At 51.3% G+C, this 19,019-nt stretch overlaps 1 protein-coding gene across 2 annotated transcripts in view; it reads right to left on the minus strand.

Annotated features, from left to right (window-relative positions):
- DOCK11 (dedicator of cytokinesis 11) overlaps window positions 1-19,019 on the minus strand; it is a 79,255-nt gene extending 60,236 nt beyond the window's left edge. For both annotated transcript variants that reach the window (XM_058814179.1, XM_058814178.1), the window contains exons 1-5: window positions 18,858-19,019; window positions 2,525-2,641; window positions 2,213-2,302; window positions 1,457-1,539; window positions 335-404 (exon numbers count right to left, since the gene is read on the minus strand). In XM_058814179.1, the coding sequence (XP_058670162.1) occupies window positions 335-404; window positions 1,457-1,539; window positions 2,213-2,302; window positions 2,525-2,641; window positions 18,858-18,959 (462 nt within the window). In that variant the 5' untranslated portion in view covers window positions 18,960-19,019. The remainder of the gene's footprint in view (window positions 1-334; window positions 405-1,456; window positions 1,540-2,212; window positions 2,303-2,524; window positions 2,642-18,857) is intronic.

The raw sequence follows: 19,019 nt of genomic DNA on the forward strand, positions 1-19,019 counted from the left end.
TTTAGTTCTGGACATGAAGAGTTTTCCTTAGTGACTACTTGGCTTCCTTTTTTTCCTCTTCTTATGATGCTCTGTTTCAAGGGAAAAAACCATGAGAAACATAACTAATATTGCAGATAACTTAGGAGACCCTTGGCTCCAAGAGATTATCATGTCATACTTTGAAATAAATCACTGCCTCACTTTTGATCCCAATTTCACAGTAGAAAGCAACTCACCAGAAAACTGTTCCTATGAACTGAATTAATTAAACACAAATTAACTTCTCAATGTATTTCTTCTTTTTAACAGGAATACATTAAAAAAAAAACCCAAAAACCAACCTTCTCCTTACCTCATCCTTTTCAAAGTCTTCATCAATTTCAAACACATGGCTTGGAATCTTGTCTGGCCTAAAGGATTTGCTGAAATCACAACACATTTTCATGTTTAATGAATGGAACACGAGGGTTGTGTGAGCCAGCAGCTGATGCTGGATCCAGAAGCAGCAGCCAAAATGCAGGCTACAGAGCACAGAAGATAAATTGCAAGAGACCTTCAGCTCCCTGCAGCTGGGGAAAGCTAAGTTCTGAGCGCATTTCATGGAAATTAGGCACAAAAAGCCTGTAATTAGCTTTCTCTTGTTAGCTCTTGATTCTGCAGAGTTTTTGCTGACTTGCTTTTATGGAACAAAGAGAGAGCACTCTGGTTTATCTTCCATCTTTACAAAAAAAGAAGCAAGATCAGACTACAAGATTATTCAAAAATTTTAACATTATTTGATCAGTATTATGACTCCATTGCTGCTTCACATCCCCTCGAGACCCTCAGAACACACCCACTACATCCAATTAAGAAGAAAAGCATTTAACAAGCTTCCAGCACGTGAGCAGCCTGGACAGGGGTCCAGACATGCCCAGAGTGTGGGCAGTGAGCAGAGCAGGCGCCACCACACAGGAAATAACAATCCAGAGAAATCTGAGATGGATGTGCCCGTCTGAAAAACCCAATTAGCTCTGGAGCTGGGAGCACTGGCACAGCACTGGCACAGCCCAGCGTTTCCAAGCACAACTCCCCAACACTGGCAGCACCAGCAGCAACATCACATCACCCTCCCTGTGCTGGGGCACAAGGAGAATCTGCCTGGCCTGTGTGAGGCACAGAGGGAACATCAGCCCAGTGGGGCAATGAGGCTCCTGGGCAGGCACTGCCAACACTATTTACCCTGCCATGACTCTGGGCTGCAGTCTGTCCTCATCCCAAAAAGAGGGTGTGGGCACACACTGGAGGGTGGGATGTGAAGCACTGACCCACACAACATTGTGGGCACCTCCCTGGCACAGCTGGGGGACAATGACAGGACAACACAAACCTCTGGCTCTAACCTTGCTTGTGGGACAGGCACCAGGGAAAGGGCACACTGCTCCTGCTCAGGCTGTGATCACACATCAGCATTCCAAGGGAGCACGACACTTACCATGGCAACATCCGAAAGTCTCCTGAGTATTCCTCGTATTTGTAGTTCACCACGAACCAGTCAGAGCTGTAGGTTTTAATGCACTGAAAGGAAAACAATGCAGCTCTCAGAAAGCTACAGCAAGCACAACAAAGCCCAGCACCATCTGAGAGGTTACACACTGCAGGGTGAGGTAAGCAGGAGCGGGAAGGGCGTGGGCAAGGCTGCTTCACTTGCTTCATGCAGCAATGCAGAATTCCGTAAGGAACCTTTTCAGCACAGAGACAAAAATCACACAGCATCCGGCCTGCCACACAGCTACAGATTTTGGATTTACATCACTCCAAGGCTCTAAAAAAGGAGTAGGGATATGGGAGGAGACGGTTTTCCAGAAGGCAAAAGTTTTCTGTCCTCAGAAAAACAGTGCATCTAACTCAACACAGCCACTGCTTTTTGCTCTGCTGCACTTGAAGGGAATGGTCCTGGAGAGCAGCACTTCACAACAAACCCACAGCACTCCAGATGCTCCAGGGAGGTTGTGGATCCCCTTGTCAGGCAGGTGATGCAAAGCCACACACCTTGGCTGTGTCCAAAACCCACTGCAAGGACACTGCACGTGAGATACCTGTGAGAACTCTCCTGAGCAGGTCAGGCAGGGATGCCCACAAAGGAGAAGCCAAGGGAGCTGCAATGCTGCAGATCAGGAGCTACAGCTGAGCATCCTGTCCAAGGGCCATCAAGGGCTGAAGGCAGGTGTCACATGGGCTTTGTCCCTACCTCTTTGACAAAGAGACTCTGAGCTTTCTTTAGAGCATCTTCTGGCACTGTTGACTGGACAGTCCTTCTCTGTCGGCCGATGACTGAGATCTGCAGGAAAAGGAGAACTTTTTCAGCACAAACTGCATCTTCAGGGCTTGACACTCACTTTAAATAAATGTGGTGGGCCTAAGCCACCAGTGGGTCATTTTGGTTTTATGTGTCAGTAATGCAGCCAGAATTAACATGTGGTTAATGGTGGAAATTTTCCAAGGTAAGCAAGATGGGAGAGGAGCGAGCCTCAAACATGGGAGAGAGCCAGAGCAAACTCACAGACACATCCTCAATTGGAAATATCAGGAGGTCCCTGAGGGGATCGCTGTAGATCTGAACTCTGCGCTGCAGGATCACGTTCTCATAGTCCAGGGGTTCCACCACTTTCGTTTTTTCCTGCAGGAAAATCAGATTATGAAAAATATTACACATGTGTAGCATCTAAAATAACCAGTAACTAACCTCTTGTCTTAATTTCAAACTGTGTGACACTGGACTGCCCATTACTCAGCACTCTGATGCTCCTCTGCTGCAGGTCAGCACTGATGAGCATGTTTTGCAGAGAGGGAAATGAAGGGTTAAGTTTGAAGCAATAAACTATGGGAATAACGAAGCACTGTGCTGCTCTGTCTCAGCACAGTCTCTAATTTCCTAATGGAGCAAGAAAGCCTCCTGGACAGGCCATAGCTCTCTTTAACAGCTGCAAGATCCAGCATCTTTATGTTTGAGCAGCTCATCTGTGCAGCTTGGCAGAAGCACAGGAAGGCTCCTGCACTGGCTCTGCTCAGCTCAGGGCTGGCTTTGCTTGAGGAGCAATGAGAGTTGTGCTCTCCTAGGAATGAGGAGAGCAAGGCTGCAGCTACCACTGCCAAAGCAGGAATCTCAGCCCCTGGAAGGAAGAACAGCATCCCTCTGGAAAGACAGGAAAGCCCTCTCCATAAATCACAGCCCAGACACAGCCAAAGGCCAGAGCCCAGTTTTATTCTCACTCACATTTCAGGGAAGCAAGAGGAACTTCTCCAAAAATCCCTGGAGTCACGAGCAAAAACTATTAGGAGAGTTTCATTACATTCCTTATTGTACCAATTTTGTCTGTGTAACAAGTCCAGAACACAGAACTTAGTAAAATGAGAAAAACAACTTCTGAAGCAGGCAAATGCCATCTCAGCTGCCCAGCCTGACTTCAGGTTTCATCAGCAAGAGTCAGGCTCTCAGCACTGCATTGTGAAAATCAAACTTCACACACCAAAAGCCAACCAATGACTCTGTATAGGAGTGGTCACAATAAAACAGGAACCAAATTCTGACCCATCACCTTTGTCTTGTTTTGAACCTCAAACAAAATCCTGAAGCTTGGCCGTGCCACAGTGTTCATGAAGGCCCTGCAGCAGCACGTGGTGCCATGGGCCTCTGGACAGGACATCCTTGAAGGACAACATGGAGAGCTTGGGCTCTCCCCTCTCAGAAGAGGAACATCAGATGCTTCCCCATGGGCAGCAAACATTACCCTCCAGTCAAATGTTTTTTCTGGGATGAACTGCTCACCATGACTGGAGTAAAGAGGAGACCAGTACAAGGTCTCTTGCTGAACACAGCACAACCAGCAGCTTAAAAAAGAGTCTCAAATGAGGACTGAAAGCTCAGCATTGTATAACACCACTGGATAAACAGCCACACCAGCTTGTTTGGGAGTCCACACAACCCAATATTTTCTGTGATGTGAGATAAGTAAGGAAGTCAACATTGCTCTTCCATAACCAATCCTAGCCAAAGGTCCTGTGCCTGTTCTGTGCCTTTGGCTCCTGGGATGCACTAATGAAACAACTCCTGCCTCAGACAGTTTTGCATTTAAATGTTTCCTTTCCATGCTGCAGAAATCCAGCATGAATTAGCTCAGTTATGTGAAAAAAGCTCCCTTCTTAATCACTCCCTGAAAACGTTGCTTTACTGCTTGCACAGTCCTGAAAGGACCCTCACACTCCTCAGATAACCAGTGAGAAAGATAAAGGTCAGGCAGCAGAGAGCCCAGGCTGGCTGCCAGGGCATCCAGGGAGCTCCCTCAGCCACAAGGGATTTGGGAATGGGGTGACAAACGCTGCCAGTCTCACTGCACACAGAACTTCTTGATTCTACATCCAAGACCTGGGCTGTAAGGGATTTATAAAGAAAAGAAAGAGTCCATCTGAAAAACAGGAATTTGAAATACCCAACAGGTAGACAGAGAAAAGGAGCTCATTTACTCTCAAGTCAGTCTCATGCTCATTAATTGCTTAATTGAATTTGGTTAATCACCTGAAACACCAGTCTTATTTCAGGACAGCACTGTGCACTTCTCAAAGTCTGCTGAGCTTTGCAAATTAATGTGAATTAACAGGCCCACGACAGCAGGCAGGCCCCATAGAGCAGGCACTCAGCTCTGCCAGCCCCTGATTCACTGCAGCAATCCTGGCAAAGCTCAGCAGCCCTGGTGGGTTAAAGCAGTGCCATGACCCCAAGAACTCACACCAGCCCCCCTCACCTCACCCTGCAGCAGCTGTGACAGTAAATTAGAGTCCCTCTGTGAGCCTTCCACATCTCTTTGGCAATGCAGACCTTCCAATCACACTGTATTATTTTCAGTCCTTTTATTGTTTTGCAACATGGTCCTGAAGGTAGGGCTGTGTTTCTAAAGCTGTTCCTTTTAAAAAGTTGGGGCTTTGATGACATTTCTTTTCTAGATCTGATACCTCTGATGACCAGCAAGACAAAGTCCTGGCAGTCATCCTGGTGGGATTCAATGGCAGCTGAAGGGTAAGGTCTGCAAAGCATCCCTGATCCTCACACAAAATGTTTGGAAACTCATAGAGCACTGCCTACAACAAATACAAAAAAAAAAAATCCATAAAGGGTTATGGATTATAAAGCCCTTCTAGTCTGATGGATGTAATGATATTGGAAAAAACGTGTGGTGCAGGCTGTGATCTATATCTGACAAAGCAGTGCCAGGCCCTGTGACATGAAGGGGTGGAGGGATGTGCACTGGCACCCAGAAGGGTTCTGCAGCACCCAGAGAGACATTTCTCCTCTGGGGCTGTCAGAAATCCAGTCCTAGGGCTCCCCTGCCCCAGGCTGTGCCAGTTCCCTGTCTCAGCAGACAGCAGCCCTGTGTCCATCCCCTGCAGCCCAGCACTGACCATGCTCACACCCAGCACACCACCCCCTGTCTGCTGTGTCTGAGGCAAAGCCAGAGGATGTAGGTCAAGCTGTTTGTCAGCAAGCAGCTGCTGAAGGAAGGATGTGGCTCCTGCCTGCCATCGAGGAAACAAACCCCTCCCTCCACCCTCAACTGTGCAGGCTCCCAGCGGGGCCAGGCAGGCTGGGTCCTGCAAACAGACCCTGGGGTAAGGAGGGAGCCATCCCAAATATCTGCTGCCCTTTTGACCCTTTGAGTCCACACAGTCCCATCAGTCCAGAAAGGCTGCAGATAAAGCTGAAAATGGGATTTCAAAGTCTTAGTTTCCCTGAAGGTTGAAGTGTACCCCAGGCTCACACTGGCCAGCAGTGTCACAACAGCAGATGGCACCCACCAAAGTCACTACAAAAGCAGAGGAAAAACTATTACACTAAAGTAATTAGAGTCTTAGAAACCACAAACTCCTCCACAGGGGAAGCTAATACCCAAGCACGAAGAAATGTTGCCAGTCCAGCAACAAAATCAATCCATTTCTGCAGGAAAAAATGTGCAGTGCTGCCAAAGGCACCCTGCTCTGTGGCACACACAGCAGCTCCTCATCCAGGGCAGCAGACACTGCATGGAGATGCTCCTGAGAACACAGCAGGGACATCCTGGGCTCAGCTGCCCTCTCCTGTGGCTCCTGTGGCTCCTGTGGATGCAGCACCTGAGCACAGCCAGCAGCAGCACCCAGCCCAAAGCACTGCAGCTCACTGTGCTGGATAAAAACAAGTGAAATACCTCAGGGAAAAACAAGCATGACTTTAAACAAAGACGACATGAGAGCAGGGCACCCTCCCAGATAAGCCCACTCATCCCTCAGGCTGAAGCCCCCCACACCAGCCTGTTCCCAAAACACACATGGCTCCTGTCCTCTGCCAGCACAGAGTGTGGACAGGGCTGTGTGCTGAGCCCATCCAGCAGGGACACGGGGCTGCACTGGGGCAGCAGCACAGGCACAGCAGGAGCCTCCATTGGAGTATGGAGCACCCACCATGAGCGAGCTGATGGCACTGAACAGGAAACTCAGAGGGATTCCTGCAAAAGAAACAGGCCCAGGACACCAACACACAGCTCTGCCTCTGAACAGCAGGAACTGACCCCAAACACCAACACACGGCTCTGCCTCTGAACAGCAGGAACTGACCCCAAACACCAACACATGGCTCTGCCTCTGAACAACAGGAACAGGCCCCAAACACCAACACACGGCTCTGCCTCTGGCCAGGCACAAGCACAGAGGGCCCAGAGTGAGGGAAACCCAAACAGGGGCCTGTGCTCAGTGCCTGGCTGGGCCCAGGGCTCCTGTGCTGGTGCCACTGTCCCTGTGCTGGTGCCACTATCCCTGTGCTGGTGACACTGTCCCTGTGCTGGTGACACTGTCCCTGTGCTGGTGACACTGCCCCGGCCAGGCTGAGCACAAACCCTGCCCGGGCAGAAACCACCAGAGAGAGCAAACACACGAACACTCGCTCACACGCACAGCTGCGCACACCCACTCATACCCTTGCACAATACTTACACTCTTGCACACTACTCACACTTGCTCCCATTCTTGCACACTTATGCACAGTCATGCACACCCTCGCACACTACTCACACTCACTCTTGCACACTACTCCTCACACTCACACTCTTGCATGCTACTCACACTCACTCTTACATGCTACTCACACTCTTGCACGCTACTCACACTCACTTTTGCACACTATTCACACTCATGCATGCTCACTCACACACTCCCCCCCCCCCCCTCGGCTCTGCATCCTTTCCTCTGTTCCTCCCCCTGCCAGCCCTGCACACTCAGCAGCCCCAGCTCGGGCCTGTCCCCACACCCTCAGCAGTGCAGCCCTGCCCAGCGTGTGCTGCACACCCCAGAGCAGCCAGAGACACAAACGGATGAGTTGTTAAAGTGCTGCTGCTCAGAGCAGCTGAAGAGAGGAGGAGGAAGAGGACAGGTCACGTGGATGTGTGTAACTGCATTATCTCAGATTGTAAAACTGCTCCCCAAAACTCAGCCCCCATTTTACACCTATCTGCTTGCTGCCTCACCTGTTGCAACCCTGCAATGCACTTACATGAAAGCCAAGCAAAAGCCCAAATTTTAAACTAAACACCAAAGGGCCAAGTAAGTGAAATGCACAGAAAATGAGAGGAAAAGCTAAAATAGGGTGAAATGGAGGTGTACAACTACCCTTGGGACACACCTGTCACAGCTAAAATCACATCACTTCTGAGACTGGCAACACTCCAGGGCAGAGACACCACTCCCCACTGCAGTGCACAATCAAAAACAGCAGAGAGAAGCCCCCATTTTTTTATTTTGCTCAAGAAACCTGACTGTACATGAGAGAATTCAAATGATGCCTGGAAACTGAGCAAACTCACTTGGCAAACCATATGGGCATGTGGAAATGAGCAATTTCTATCCACAAAAAAGCTTTTCCACAGCCAGGGATTCAAAGATCAGGTCAGGGAAAACTCACATTGTGTGGCCTTAGGAGCTTTTTCCTTTTAGTATCACATTTGTGACTTTTTCCACCCCCAGCTCCTGCACTGCCATCTGATCCCATTACACACTCTCACTCCAGCTTGCAGAAAGGCTACAGAGCTCAATTTACAAAAGCTCGGATTCACTTCAGAGAAGTCATCACTGCTGACTGCTGGGCATGAGAAAGAATCATCAAAACCCAGAAACTCCGGGCTTGGCCACTCAATGTTCATGGAAGTGCCATAAACCTCTGCAAAGCCAGAATAAAGCCTGAGCCCCAAGGACTCTGCATTCCAAACTCCAGGGGAAGGGAAGGGAAGGGAAGGGAAGGGAAGGGAAGGGAAGGGAAGGGAAGGGAAGGGAAGGGAAGGGAAGGGAAGGGAAGGGAAGGGAAGGGAAGGGAAGGGAAGGGAAGGGAAGGGAAGGGAAGGGAAGGGAAGGGAAGGGAAGGGAAGGGAAGGGAAGGGAAGGGAAGGGAAGGGAAGGGAAGGGAAGGGAAGGGAAGGGAAGGGAAGGGAAGGGAAGGGAAGGGAAGGGAAGGGAAGAGGCGGGAGCAGAGCTCAGGGAGGAAGGGCAAGCAGGGAGACAGTGTGAGTCAGCACACATGGCAGCAGCCACAACACAGGGCTGCCCTGCTGGTGCCAGGAGGTTTGGGCTTCTCAGCAAAGCCACATTTTGGGAACAAAGCAGCAGGGAGGCAATGAGGCAGCTCCCAGCAGGTGATGGGGAGCTGGTGTCCACGAGCCTGCTGCAAAGCCAGCACTCAGCTGGATGCAGCAGATGCACAATGGTAAAAGCTCAAGGGTGAAAAACAGTCCATAAAGGGATGCAGCAGATGCACAATGGTAAAAGCTCAAGGGTGAAAAACAGTCCATAAAGCTGGGTATGAGCAGACCAAAACTATTTTTACACTGGCCAGAAAGAAGGAAATTTAAAAACACAAGAAAAATATCCAGACAGGAATTCTGGCTCTGCTGAAGACACCAAAACATTGAGACACCAGGGCTGCACCTGGGACAGGTGAGAGGGGTGGGCTGTAAGGTGGGCATGCAAACACACAGAGCATCCTGTGAAAAGGCAAGGGAGGAAAACCTCACCAGAAAGAGGAGAAGCAGGGGAAGAATGGAGAGGGAAAGGGCTCAGAAGCTGGCCCAAGGTGGTGCAGGAGAGGGCAGAATGGAGGATGGAGGCTTTACCCATCTGTGCAGGGGCCACATCATGGGAAGCAAGAATTGTGCCAAGATGGGCTGTGTAGCTGTGAGAGGCAGAAGATGGGGCCAGGGAGGCCAGGAAGGGCTGGCAGAGAAGGTGGGCACTGCAGGCAGGAGAGGAGCCCCAGGGCAACTGGGAAGGGAAGAAGGAATTGGTGAGGAGAAGGGGCCTGCCAGGGAGTGATCAGATCAAACACAAACATACAAACACAAACATACACAAACACATAAACACACACCAACACACACAGAGCTCAGAGCAAGGCTCTGCACAGCCCTCCACGGGCAGCAGCACAGCAGCCTCCTGAACAGCAGCACATCATTGCCAGGGCTCTCATGAGACAGGGGTCTGGCTCAGAGTGCACACATCCCCTCTCCACCCCACTCTGTGCCAGTGTGTGCCCTGCCCAGCTCTGAGTGCAGAGCCAGCACCAGGCTGCTGTGCCCCACATCGTCCCTGCACTGCACGGAGACGGCTGCACCTCCCAGGAGCTCTCAGAGAAATGAAAAGCCTTCGTGGGGAAGGGGAGGATGAGTGCACAGCCCTGGCACCCTGCAGGAAAACATCAGCAGTGGAAATGACTCACTCTTTCCATCCCAAAGCTCGAATCAGAAGCCAGCCCCCTCCCCTGTGCTTCCCTCCACCCCGCCCAAGTTCTGTGCAAAAGCATTTCACCGACCACAGCCCTCCCCTCCTGCATCCACGGCCCTGGGGGCACCAGAACCCGGGTTCTGGGTATTTTGTAAGGTGGAAGTCTCCTTTTTCAATGCAATGCCCACATCCCAGTGAAAAAACAAGTGCCTGCAGTCACACTGCTGTCCCTGAGAGCAACACAGTATTGGTGTGAGACACCAGCCTGGAGAAGGCTTGAAGAAACAGTCAAAAAAGTTCATGTCACTGTAGACATGCAAACATTTAGCTGTCATTATTAGGCCTGTAAAATAAAATGAACTCAGGCCTTGAAGTGTCTACAAGTTGGTTTAGAAATACAGGAAACCAGAATAATCAGCACATGACTCTTCATTTTCCTTCCACTTACTCAAAAATGGACTCCACAGTTCACAGCCTTTAGCAGATCCTATTCTGAAGCAGAGTTCTGCAGCCACGAGGGGCAGGAACACTGTTTTGGTTTTCTTTTTTTTTTTTTTTTTTTTTCTGAAAGCTTGAGATTCTTGCATAATCACTTAAGCAAACAGGCCCCAGAAAACAGCTGCATTGCAATGGAGCAGTGAGAGTTCAGAGCCCGAGTGTGAGTGGCTGTGAAGGCAGTGCTGCCACTCCAGCCCAGCTGCACTTCACCTCCACACACCACCTCTGAAAACCATGAACAAGTACAGAGCCACACCTGAGGTGATCCAGCACTGCTCCTGCACAGGGCAGCGCATCAGGAGCAGCACTTTGCTTTCAGTACCCCTGTCCCTGTGCCTGACCCTCCTCAGGATCACCAAGGGCTGCTGTGTGACAGTGACAGCTCAGCACCCTCTGCCATGGGGTCTGCAGTGCCAGCCCCTGGGGTCCTGTGAGTCCCTGCCTGCACAGGCACAGCCTGGCTCTGAACAGGCACAGCCTGGCTCAAACCCAGCCCTTCTCCTCCAGGAGCACAGGGAGGGACCAGGGCAGCTCTGTGTCAGCCAAACTGCACCTGCATCCAGCTGAGCATCTGCTGCAGAGCTCGAGAGAGGTGCAAACACGTCACAGCTTTGGTTTCCTCCTTCGGAAATAATACAGCTGATAGAAATTGGCAAAAGGGTACTGGTTTCTATGGGATAACTGAATTTCTGCCAGATATGACTTCTCAAAGCATTCTGTAATACAGGCATGCTAAAAAAGGAAAATAGTAATTACAACGACAATAATACATGTTATTTATTTAGGTTCTTAGCTGGAACATCCCAAAGTGCTTTTCAGATGTCACTTGTATTCCATCATTTATTTATGTAGTATCAGTTTTATATTTAGCATCCAAATCCAGAATAGCCAGAACATCTTAAAGCAATTAATGGCACATAAGCAGAACCCCTCCCTTTCCTGTCTGTCTCAAACTCTTGTTTTTCTCTTGGGCAGCTGCTCGCACGCAGGGCTGAGCCAAGGGCTGAGCCAGAGCACAGACTCTGCCCCAGTGAGCAGGGGAGCACTCCCACCCCATCCCACCCCTCTGGGGCAGGGACACAGCCAGGAGCAGGGCAGGACACTTGTCCAGTGTGGTCATGGTCACAGGGGTCCCAGTATGAGGGAAGAGATGAGAATCTTGGCTCTCCACGTTTCAGAAGGCTGATTTATTATTTTATGATATACATTATATTAAAAGCAAATGATACATTAAAGCTATACTAAAGAAAGAGGAAAGATTTAATCAGAAGGCTAGAAAAGAATGATAATAAAATGTTGACCAGAGTCCCAACACAGCTGGACCTATGTTTGGTCATCAAGCAGAAACAATCCACATGAGACCAATCAAAGATGCACCTGCCACATTCCACAGCAGCAGATAATCATTGTTTACATTTCCTTTCTGAGGCCTCTCAGGAGAAAAAATCCTGGCAAAAGGATTTGTCAGAAAAAATATGTGTGTGACAGTGCAGGCCCACAGAACACAGAGAGGAAGAGCAGAGCAGGAAGTCCCAGGGCAGTTTTGGGTGCCTCAGCACCCAGTTGTGTCAGGGGTGGTTTCAGCAGCTCAGGAAGTTGTCTCAGCCTCATTTTGCTCCATTTTCAGGCTGCAGGCACTGGATACAGGTGCAAAGGGGCTGTAAAGTTTAACTCTGTTCCCCCAGCAAACAGAGGAGGCTGTGGATGGGCTCTGCAGGGGATGGACCCTTCAAGGCTTCAACCCAACCACAAAGTGCTGCTGTCAAAGAAGCACCCTAAAGCTTCCCCAAATAAAAACATCCCTACAATTGCAACACCATCCAACAGGACAAGGGAGAGTTTAGGGAGCAAGAGAGGGAAAGGAAAACCTGGCACACAGGCAGCCAGCTGCCCTTGTGGGCCCTCCAGAGCTGCAGGACACTGCTCCACACTGACACTGCAGCCCAGCCCACACCCAGCTCCTGGCACTGCCAAAACACAGTCCCACATGGCTGGGATGGCTCTCCAGGGCAATGTGCAGCACCCTGACACCACCAGCTCCCACCACTGCACAGGAGAGATGCCATTTCTCCCTTGTTCAGGGGACAGAGAGGCCAGGCTGCAGTGGGGATGTCACCCAGCATGGAGGCAGGGGCAGATGAGGAGTGGGGAATGCTCTCTGTGGAGCAGCAGAGTCTCCTTCCAGATGCAAGCACTCCCCAGGAACAGTCCTGTGACAGGAGATATTAATAGGGGAGAGAAGAAACTGCTTTTCAGTGAGAGAGAGGGGTGAGAAAGGGGTCAGGAACAAGCAGCCCTGACCCCATTAGAGAAGCAGCAGGAGGCAGGGAAAGGCTGTACAGATAAGTCAGGGCTGTGTTGAAGGAAAGAGGAGCCATCAAGGGAGAGCTTTGATTTGTACTTTTTAAAGAATGAAAGAGATGGAAGAGTTGGTGACAGGGAAACATATTCCAGCATTTTTTAAGATGACAGCAATGGCTACAAAGGTTTAAGAAACTACTGTGTTCTTCCTTGCACAGCAGGAGTGAGGAGGCCAATTAACCAGGGATGCTGAAGCACACGTGGTACCCCAGGCCTGGCGGCTGCTCAGCTGCTGTGTGTGACCCTGACTTGCATCCCAAAAGCTTTGTGCAGTTTTGCACCATTAGAGATAATAAATCAGCATGCACAGGGCTAAGTGAAATGATGAAAGAGCCACCCAGCTGCATACAGAAAACAAGGCTACGCTACACACTGCAGCAGGTTGTGCTGGTTCAAATGCTCCTGGTGCTGGGGGAGATACCTCCAAATACCTCCAGATACCAGGACAGGCTGAAGCAAAGCCCAGGAGCCATCCCCTCTCTGGATTCTAAGAGCACAAATCCCAGCTGCAGTGCTGGCAGTGGCTGCAGGCAGCACCACCAACCATCTGCTCCAGCCATTTCACTGCACTGCCAGGGGTGGGCTGGTGCAGATGCTGCCAGTGCAGGGACACCTGCATTTCCATGGCATTGTCCTCAGCACTTTCAGCTTGCCCAGTGAGTGCTAAAGCCCCAGCTAGCAAAATGTGGAAAGAAATAAACACATGTGGTGCTTCATTGTCTTCCCAGAGCTTTCCTGTAACAGGCAGGAGGACGCAAACATTTGAATGATGCCTTGGGAAGGATAAGGTTTTGCACCCATCAAAAGCTTGTCGTTGCCTCCAAAAACCTCCAGAACTGGACACATGGACTGCAGCTCATCCTGTACCAGTCAGACCTCAGCACTCAGAAGAGCAAGGAACTGCACCATCTCTTAAGGATGGGTATCAGCAGCAGGTATGCCAGAGATTGTCCCCACAGAGCTGCAGACTGTACTTGGAGCCTTGCTCCTCTCCACCAAGCCAAGCCCTTCATCCACCCCACCACTGGTGTGTGCTCAGGCAGGGGCAAACCCAGCCACGTCCCTGGCACACCTGGCCAGCCCTGGGCTAAACCCAGCCCCTCAGGGCACAGCAGCCCTGGTTCAGGAAAGCATGTGAATAATTTTAACAATGCTTTTAAGTGTTTTCTCGAATAAGCCCCTGTGAACAAGATTCTCTCCACAGACACTTGCACAGGAGTCAGCAGTGGCACAGCAGGCAAACCCTGCCCTGGTTACACCAACAGCAAAGCTCCCGCCCACTGACAGGGGCAGAGTTTCCTCCCGTGCCTCATATATGTCTGTTTTTCTATGTAAATTGTGCAAACACAGCATGCTGACTGCCCCCAGGGGAACAGGCATATATTCTGTCTCTCTTGGGTGCCAAGATCACTACAAACGCTGCATATAAACAGGCTTCACATTGATCAAAGTGAATTTAGCTTATTAAAAGAGGATTCTATGCAGAAAGCTGATTTCCTCTGCATGAGCATAAATCAAGACACTAATAATATAGTTTAAGCTGAAAAAAAAAAGCTCACAGAAAGAACAAAATGCCTTTTTGCCTCCAGTCAAAACCTCCTTACTATCACCATTAAGGAGCTTTATATCTCCTTTTTGTGTCTGACTGAAACTGAGCCACCCATAGGAGCCCAGCCCAGCCAGGATCAAACAAAACCCATCTCCTCCTGGCACGCTGCCCACCCTCTCACAGGGAGCACACCACAGAGAGCAGACACTTGCCCTGAATACCTCTGGGTGCCAAGGATGCACACAGTTGTTTGTAAGCAGAGGCTCTCCCACTGCCATTTCTGGCCCAGACCTGTGAGTGGCACCAAGCTGTGCCCTGGCTGACCCAGAGATGCTCCCCTGGCCTGGCTGACCCAGCCTGGGCTGATCTTTTGCAGCTGCTCCTTCTCAGATATAGTCTGGCTCTGCACCCTTTCCAAAATCCTCATGGCAAAGCAGTAAATGCATCTTCAGTCAAACTGTATAGAAATGATCTAAAGAAAATCAGAGCAATTGTGCTAGACTTAGAATTGCCACCAGATGACTGGGCTTGGCAGCGCTGTGGGAAAATGCATCAGCTGTGTTTTGTCAAGTGCTTGCTGCTCTGATCTTGTGCCTCCCACACTTTTAATTTCCCTGTCACGACACAGAGAACGACACTTCTGGAAAACCTGCACAGGGCTGAGACACAGCCCCCTGTCCCTGCAGGGCCCCAGAGCTGCTGAGCAAACCCAGAGAGCCAGGGCAGGCACAGGGGTCTCAGCTTTGGCCTCACATCCACCCAAACAAGTGCAGCTGATTTGGTCCTCAGGCAGAAGGAAGAGCCCTTGCTGCTGTCACAAGAGCCAGGATCTCACTCACACACGTGAGCTCAAACTGCTCAGCTCTGCAATGCCCCACAGCCTCCATGGGCTGCAGCTGGGGTGCAGGAGAGGGGCACAGGCAGTGCCATCAGAGCAAGGCCTGCCCACCTGAGCACTCAGTGCATCCTGCTGGCCAGAGTCTGACCTGCCCAGCTCCCCATCAGCAGTGCCCCCAGCAGGGCTCTCCTCCTTGCTGCTCGACTTTCCCACTATTACTCAGCAACCTCAGAGGATGGGAGGAGGGAGATTGCACTGAAGGTCTGAGCCAAAATCACCCATCTCCATGCACTGCCAAAGGTCCCTGGCTGCTCTTTCAGCTCTAGCCCAGATGCCTCTCCCAGGTACCATCAGCACTTTGGCTCTGAAGCTTCCCTTCTAACACAGCATTTTACTGTTGGTGCCCCAACAGGTCATCTTTCAGTTAAGAATGGTTTAAGTCATCACACTTGGGCTTTGACTGCTCCTTTCTTTAACTTAATCTTAAAATCTGCCTTTATCTTTCAAGCGTGTCATTTATCCCACCTGCCAACAAACATTTCCACTGAATTTGTCTGTTTATTTAAACAGTGACATTATTTGTCAATTAACCAGCCCAAACTGCATCCCTAGTTGTAATCAGTAGCACACATCAGGGAGCATTCAAAGCTGAAATTGATACAATCTGCCCTGCAGCCTCTTGCAGAGAAGAGCACAGAGAGAAGCAGGGTTCCCACAGAGCGCTGCCTGCGGCACCCAGCACTCCCAGCAGGGCTGTGCCTGCTTTCAAGGGATTCCTGCTGAACTGTGCCTGCACAGCCTGTCTGTGAATGAGATGCAGGGCCAGAGTGATGGCCAGGGTGCTGGGAACAGCAGCACAGTGAGAGGGAACAGGAGCCCCAGGCGAAGGCGCTTCATCCTTCCCTGTGCTTCACAAGGGACCAAAGTGTCCCTGAGCTCCCCTCCACAGCCTGTGCTGACTTCCACTCTGCCTACCCTGACAGGAGCAGCTGTGACTGCATCCTAGCAGCTGGTCCAAAGGGCACAGTGTGGACACAGGGACTCCAGGACACCTTGGAAAGGGACAGGCTCCCCTCACTGCCACCATATCCAATGCTTCCCTTCCACAGGCACAAAGGAGCAAAGCCCTGCCAAAATCAACAACCTAAATATTGTCCTTGCACCAGACAGGCATAAATCAAAAACGAGGAACAGAAATAAGATGGCATGGGCCTCACTGCTCCTGCAAGACAGCAGCTTTGTAACCACACTGTACCAGACATCCTTGGGCTGGACACTTCTGGCCAGAGAGACACCTCCTTAAACACACAAATTGTGGCTCTGGACAAGCTGACCACGTCCATGGCATTAAAAGCTTTCCTCAGAGATGTTTTCTTTTATGGGCATTTCATTCACTGACTACAAACAGCTTCATACTCCAGACAGTTCCTTGTCTCGAGGCATGCCCTGAATGCCCAGAGTGCTGAGCTCACCCAACACACTGAGAGAGCCCCACGGTGCCCACTCCTGCTAGGGATGGAGGTGTGGGCTCTGCAGCATTAGCTCTGCCCACCACCCTTCATTCCCTTCATGCTACCATTCCTGTGCTTTCAGCTGTGATTGCCCCAAGGCAGGCAGACAGCCAAGGCACTTGACAAGATGACCAAGGGAATATTAAACTATTCACATAGTTTTTATTAACTCAATTTCACTTGCTCTGTTCAGTATGCAGGAAGATGATGGGATCCTGTCAGGCAAAGGCTCCAGTGCAACTCCAGTCTGCTTCAGAAAGTCCCAGTTCCTGACATCCAGGGACACAGAGTGTCACTTGCTGCCAGCCTGCTCCACCCTGTTATCAAACACCAACTCCTACTCTCCCTGTACCCCCTGGCCACCCTCGGCTTCCCTGAGCTCAGCTCTGCCTCAGGGCGAGGGATCCCAGTCCTGATGCTGGCCCCTTCCACCTGCCCCACACTGGCTGTGGCAAGCAGAGGGCAGATGGGATGGGGAGGTGCTCACACAGCTCTGCAGCTGCCCAGCACCATCAGCACCAAAACTGAGACCCACCTCGGGAACAGGATCAGAAACTGAGACTTCTCAGTCCCGCCCTCACTCCACCACTCCCCACCAGCATTTCTCAGGATCCTCTCTGTACCCTCCCAACAACCACACACATCCCTTCCCCACAAAGATGACAAACCAGAAGATAGAGAGGAGCCAGCTTTTTGCTGGAGCAAACCTCATCCTTAATCACTAAGGAAGGTCAAAATGCCATGTGAGACATCCTATGAGCTTGTGCCATCTCCTTCCTCCCTCCCTGATCACTGCAGCGCCTTGTGGCCCTTCCCAGTGATGCAGAAGTGCTGGGATTTATCCGCTGCTGCTGAACTGTCAAAAGCAGGAGCCTCTGCCAGGACCTGGATCAGGAGCACCTGCCCTCACCCTGCTCTGGTGCCCGGCTGCAAACACACGAGGCAGCACAGCAGCTCTGGGGATCTGCCTGCCAGAGAGAGAGAGAATTGGCAGGGACAGCGTGGGCAATGAAACCCTAGAGGGGCTCAGAAAAAGAGTGGCTGCCTGACAGACTCTGACGCTCCTCTGGGTTCCTGTCAAGGTTTTATTTATCTTCATCTGCAGTCCCACCCATCCCTTCCCCTTCTGAGAAAAAGAACCTGACACGGGTGCCACACAACCATTTGCATGTAGGATACCAAAGCTCTTCTTGTCTTGTATACGTAATTTTATTTTTAATGAGAAGTTCCATTAGCTTGTACAAAGCCTTTGTCCCTGTGTGTTGCTGAAAGAGAGAAAGCAAATCACATGGAAGCTCATAAGAATCCCCAACAACTGCACATAATCAGCAAAAACTAGCACGAGGAAATCAGACTAGGTTATTACCATAGCTTTTTTTTTTTCAGGCTTAGAAATCTGTAAATTTACAAGAAAACTCAGTTTTTTTAAATGTTCAAACCTCTCAATTTATTTAACAGCACATGTCATTCAATCTAATAGTAGAGAACGAATAGGAATTATTTCCTGAACTTGTACTGCACTTTCTGCATATCCCATTGCCTAACCTTTCTTCCATCAAAGTCAAGGTCAAAGTTGATCACACGCTAGAGTAATTCAATGAGCACCAGTGAAACACATCCAACAAAGCCTGGGAAGCTGGGAGCTGACCCCGGCATCCTCCCAAGGCGCAGCGCTGCCGTTTGCACAGCTGTGAGCACAACAAAGACAACCTGCTGCAGCATCCCACATGCCGGGATCAAACAAACGCCTCTGACCACGCGTGTGACTTTCAGCCCCGACCCCTGAGCGCGATTCCCGGCATCTGTCGGGCTCTATCGGGATCTGTCGGGCTCCCGGCTCACAGCGCCTGTGCCTCCCGCCTTGCCCGGCCGTGCCCTTCAGTGCTGCCCTGTCCATGTGCCGGGTTCACACTGTCCGCACCCCGTTACTCCGCCACCTGTTCGCTCGGTGCGCCGCACTCCGGTTCCCGTTAGTTCCTGCCGCCGCCCCACGCCAGGACCGAGCGGCGCTGCCCTGCGATGCTCCCGGCCCGGAGCGGCGCAGGTGGGATGGCACGGCACGGCAGGGCAGGACACGGCACACACGGAGGGGACCCTAAAGACAGATCCGCATCCCCTGCCTTGCCCAGCCGCGCCCTCATCCCAAAGCCTGCCCCGCCGCGCCCTGCGCATCTCCCGCTCTGCCAAGCCCCGACCCAGCTCTGCCCTCGCTCCAGGCCCTCTTCCTCTTCCCCTCCCCGCCTCCCCTGCCCGGCTCTGCCCGCTCCCAGCGCTGCCGGGCTCCTCCCGCTGCCGCCCAGCGCCGAGCGGGGCCGGGGCGCGGCCCCTGCCGGGCGCTGCCCGCGCTCACCAGCACGAAGGAGCTGCGCACCGCCTCCGACACGCTCTGCCGCAGCTCGGCCGCCGTGCCCGGCTTGCTGAGCCGCTTCGTGAACTTCCTCACTTCCGACATGGCGACATGATCCGATCCGCGCCGAGCCGAACCGAGCTCCGGGCTCCCTTCGCGCTCTCT

This window comes from Ammospiza caudacuta, chromosome 14 (assembly GCF_027887145.1).
Source record: "Ammospiza caudacuta isolate bAmmCau1 chromosome 14, bAmmCau1.pri, whole genome shotgun sequence".
NCBI classification, from domain to species: Eukaryota; Metazoa; Chordata; class Aves; order Passeriformes; family Passerellidae; genus Ammospiza; species Ammospiza caudacuta.